The sequence below is a fragment of the Epinephelus moara genome, chromosome 24 (genome assembly GCF_006386435.1).
Source record: "Epinephelus moara isolate mb chromosome 24, YSFRI_EMoa_1.0, whole genome shotgun sequence".
NCBI classification, from domain to species: domain Eukaryota; kingdom Metazoa; phylum Chordata; class Actinopteri; order Perciformes; family Serranidae; genus Epinephelus; species Epinephelus moara.
In genome coordinates, this window is record NC_065529.1 from 52,562,466 (window position 1) to 52,567,202 (window position 4,737).

The window sequence follows — 4,737 nt, forward strand, 5'->3', positions numbered from 1 at the left end:
GAGGGAGGAGGGAAGAGGGAGGGAGGGAGGAGGGACGGAGGAGGGAGAAGGGTGGAGGGTGGAGGAGGACGGAGGGAGGGAGGAGGGACAGAGGAGGGAGAAGGGTGGAGGGTGGTTGGTGTTTCTGTGTTGTTGCTGTTTATTTTAAAAATAAATAAAAAGACTAAGCCCGCCCACAGGATGACCTCACACTGACTCTGTGTTTATTTGTTTACACAATAAATAAAATGTCAATAACAGATCAATAATCGATCGTCGATCAGCAGTCAGGAATCGCCATCTCAAACATGGCCACCTGGACAGTCGGACCTCCCCCTGAGCTGCGGATGCCAAAGAAACCAGAGGGCACGGTCCCGTCTGGTCTACTGGTCCGCAGTGGGCGGGGTCTCTGGCCCATCATCGCTCGGCCCTGACATCTGCATGAAGAGCTCCCTCAGCTCTGTGATGTCATCATCAAGGGACGGCATGGGCAGGGTCGGCCGCTGCTCGCGTTCCTCGATGAAGTCCCACAGACGGACGTTGTTCATGAACTGAAACAGACAGACACAGGTTAGAAACTACAAATCCCAGAAGCACAGAGCTGATGAACTACAACTTCTGTGGTTCTGACCCGGACGTTCCCCTCGGAGCTCAGCTGCTTCCTCGGCCGGTCGGGTTCTGCCCGGGTTCCATCTGGGAAGGCGTGAAGATACAAACACTTCCCTCCGAACGGACATGAACCTCGACCCTGATCGAAGTACTTACAGGACTTCTTACTGCAACGACAGGAAATGACATCGTCATCAAACAAGCCTGAGCCTGACCTCAGCCTGTCCTGACCTGACCTGAGCCTGAGCTTGACCTGAGCCTGTCCTGAGCCTGACCTGAGCCTGACCTGAGCTTGACCTGAGCCTGCCATGAACCTGAGCCTGTCATGAACCTGAGCCTGTCCTGAGCCTGAGCCTGAGCCTGAGCCTGACCTGAGCTTGACCTGAGCCTGTCATGAACCTGAGCCTGACCTGAGCCTGAGCTTGACCTGAGCCTGTCCTGAGCCTGACCTGATCCTGAGCCTGACCTGACCTGACCTGAGCCTGACCTGACCTGAGCCTGTCCTGAGCCTGTCCTGACCTGGGCCTGAGCTTGACCTGAGCCTGTCCTGAGCCTGACCTGAGCCTGAGCCAGACCTGAGCTTGACCTGAGCCTGCCATGAACCTGAGCCTGTCATGAACCTGAGCCTGACCTGAGCCTGAGCCTGACCTGAGCTTGACCTGAGCCTGGCATGACCTGAGCCTGACCTGATCCTGAGCCTGACCTGAGCCTGACCTGAGCTTGACCTGAGCCTGGCATGACCTGATCCTGAGCCTGACCTGAGCCTGACCTGAGCCTGACCTGAGCTTGACCTGAGCCTGCCATGAACCTGAGCCTGCCATGAACCTGAGCCTGAGCCTGGCATGACCTGAGCCTGACCTGATCCTGAGCCTGACCTGAGCATGTCCTGACCCTGACCTGAGCCTGAGCCTGACCTGAGCTTGACCTGAGCCTGCCATGAACCTGAGCCTGTCATGAATCTGAGCCTGACCTGAGCCTGCCATGAACCTGAGCTTGAGCCTGGCCTGACCTGATCCTGAGCTTGACCTGAGCCTGACCTGAGGCTGACCCTGACCTGAGCTTGACCTGACCTGAGCCTGCCATGAACCTGAGCCTGACCTGAGCCTGACCTGTACCTGACCCTGGCCAGGCCTGACCTGAGCCTGACCCGACCTGACCGTTGGACATGTGTGTCAGGCAGTTGGACATGTGTGTGTGTGTGTGTGTGTGTGTGTGTGTGTGTGTGTGTGTGTCAGACAGTTGGACGTGTTGTATCCCTGACTGAGGTCACATGGTCTCACCTGACTCCAGACTTGAAGAGCTCTATCAGCTGGTCCTTGTTGTCCTGGTCCTCCACCCAGCAGACCGAAGGGATGACAAACTCTGAGATGACTCGACACTCTGGACACGACCTGAGACAGACAGACAGACAGACAGACGGACAGATGGACAGATGGACATGACATCAGACAGAGACTCAGCCTGTCCCAGACTCTGGTCCCACATGAAGACAGTCTTACTTGATGATCTTGTTGCTGAAGTTTCTGGTGCAGCGCCACTGACGGATGCAAGACAGACAGAAGGTGTGACAGCAGGACGACAGGATGCCGAACCTGCGGTCTGACGGGTTAACCTTCTGCACCACCACCTCCATACAGATGGAACACACCTGGACAACAACACTACAGTTACTGTGACTGTCACCATGACAACATCCTGATTCGGGACAGACTCAACCCACCTTGTCCTGACTCAGCTGGGCCGCAAACGCCTTCTCCATGTCTGCCTCGAAGGCCAGAAGACACATCTGCAGGCAGGCAGAGGGACAGACAGACAAACAGAGGGACAGACAGACAGAGGGGCAGACAGAGACAGAGGGACAGAGTGTTTCAGGTGCGTTTTATATGAAGTTGTTTGGTCTCATTTATTAACACTGTTAAGTGATGGTTGGTGTGAGAGAAGAGGATGCAGAGGATAGGGTTAGATGGAGGCAGATGATTCGCTGTGGCGCCCCCTAAAGGGAGCAGCTCAAAGAAGAACTTTAGTGTCATTGATGGGACATGTCTCAGATGGGACACCAAACGCTGTCCAAAGGTTCAATGTAAAGAGACAAAGACTGCTCTGAGACAGTTCAGAATCAGAAGACAAGAAACCAGCAGGGCACTCAGAACCTGGGACAGTATCAACGTCTCCGACCAGCTGGAGTAAAACCGGAGCACAGCTCGTCTTCAAACTTCACAACACAAATACAAGATTAGTGTCAAGGGCCGGACACTGTGGGGACGCCCACCTGTCATGGGACACTGTGAGGATGCCCATCTGTCATGAGACACTGTGGGGACATCCACCTGTCATGGGACACTGTGGGGACATCCACCTGTCATGAGACACTGCGAGGACGTCCACCTGTCATGAGACACTGTGAGGATGCCCACCTGTCATGAGACACCGTGAGGATGCCCACCTGTCATGAGACACCGTGAGGATGCCCACCTGTCATGAGACACTGTGAGGACGTCCACCTGTCATGAGACCATGTGAGGACGTCCACCTGTCATGAGACACTGTGAGGACGTCCACCTGTCATGAGACAGTGTGAGGACGCCCACCTGTCATGGGACACTGTGAGGATGCCCACCTGTCATGAGACACTGCGAGGACGTCCACCTGTCATGAGACACTGTGAGGACGTCCACCTGTCATGAGACACTGTGAGGATGCCCGCCTGTCATGAGACACTGTGAGGATGTCCACCTGTCATGAGACCATGTGAGGACGTCCACCTGTCATGAGAGACTGTGAGGACGTCCACCTGTCATGAGACACTGTGAGGACGTCCACCTGTCATGAAAAACACCATGTTGGAGCACAGGGAGGTTTAGGAGTCTACCTGGTACCAGAACATCTGAGGCCAAAGGTTGATGATCGACTTTGCGGTCGTACGTCTTTGACACTCAGGTGACGGGAGGAGCAGAGCTGTCAGCTGATCACCACCTGGTGGTGAGTTGGATCAGATGGTGGGGGGCTGCTGGACAGACCTGGTAAACCCAAACGTGTAATGAGGGAGAACTTGGGACATCAGTCTGAGGCTGGTGTCCGTCAGGTCTTCAGCTCCAATCTCCAGAAGAATTTCTCGTGCATACTGGGGGAGGTTGAGAAAATGGAGTCTGAGTGGTCCATGTTCAAAGCCTCCATTTTAGAGGCAGCTGCTAAAAGGTTGTGGTCAGAACGTTGTTGCCTGTCATGGCGGCAACCTAAGGACCTGCTGGTGAACACCAGAGGTGACGGAAGCTGAAGAAGGAGGGCTTTTGGGGAAGGCTGCAGCCTTGGCGGTCACTGAAGCAAAAACCTGGGTGTGGGAAGAGATCGAGGAGGCTACAACGAAGGAATGCCTCAGGAAGAGAAAGCAGGGCTTGTCTCAGTCTGTGCTCAGCAGAGGAGAGCGGTGGAAGGAACACTTTGAGGGACTCCTGAACCCAGCCGTCATGTCCACAATGGAGGAGGCAGAGCCTGAAGATTCGGGGAACTCGTCCATATCCCTGGCAGAGGTCTCTGAGGTAGTCAAAAAGCTCCTCAGCAGCAGGGCGCTGGGTGTGGATGAGATTCACCATGAGAAGCTGAAGACTCTGGACATTGTTGGGCTGTCTTGGCTGACGCAACTTTTCAGTGTCACGTGGAGGTCTGCTACGGTGCCTATGGAGTGGAGTAGTGGTTCTCATTTTCACAAAAGGGGACCGGAGGTTGTGCTCCAATTATCAGGGTATCACACTGCTCAGCCTCCCGGGTAGAGTTTGCTTCAGGGTGCTGGAGAGGAGGCTTCGACTGATTTTATCGAACCTCGGATTCAGGAGAAGTGATGCAGATTCTGTTCTGGTCGTGGAACAGTGGAGCAGCTCTTTACCCTCGCAGGGCTTCTGGAGGGGTTGTGGGAGTCCATCCAGTCTACATGTGCTTTGTGGACTTGGAGAAACAAATATCGCGAAAATTTGAAAGGAATTGGCGATTAACCAAACTGGAAGAATCTCGTTTAATCTGGACAGACAGTCTCAAAACTTATAAGAGGGGCCTCCGCAATGCCAGAGCAAACTATTACTCAGCATTAATAGAAGACAATAAGAACAACCCCAGGTTTCTTTTCAGCACTGTAGCCAGGCTGACTGAGAGTCAAAG

General features: G+C 54.2%; 2 protein-coding genes across 4 annotated transcripts in view; both read right to left on the reverse strand.

Moving 5' to 3' along the window:
• Positions 1-181: 181 nt before the first annotated feature.
• mkrn2 (makorin, ring finger protein, 2) overlaps positions 182-4,737 on the reverse strand; it is a 15,055-nt gene continuing 10,499 nt past the window's right edge. For both annotated transcript variants that reach the window (XM_050038445.1, XM_050038444.1), the window contains 5 exons: positions 2,309-2,374; positions 2,088-2,236; positions 1,869-1,979; positions 611-755; positions 182-530 (listed from right to left, as the gene is read on the reverse strand). In XM_050038445.1, the coding sequence (XP_049894402.1) occupies positions 363-530; positions 611-755; positions 1,869-1,979; positions 2,088-2,236; positions 2,309-2,374 (639 nt within the window). In that variant the 3' untranslated portion in view covers positions 182-362. The remainder of the gene's footprint in view (positions 531-610; positions 756-1,868; positions 1,980-2,087; positions 2,237-2,308; positions 2,375-4,737) is intronic.
• Positions 763-1,850, reverse strand: LOC126386236 (hornerin-like). 2 transcript variants are annotated; one of them, XM_050038446.1, is made up of 2 exons: positions 1,081-1,850; positions 763-1,043 (listed from the first exon to the last, which is right to left on the reverse strand). In XM_050038446.1, the coding sequence occupies exons 1-2, from the start codon at positions 1,541-1,543 to the stop codon at positions 805-807; spliced, it is 702 nt and encodes a 233-aa protein (XP_049894403.1). In that variant the 5' UTR covers positions 1,544-1,850; the 3' UTR covers positions 763-804. The 2 variants fall into 2 exon arrangements, with proteins under 2 accessions (XP_049894403.1, XP_049894404.1); XM_050038447.1 differs by having other exon boundaries at positions 763-930; positions 1,076-1,850.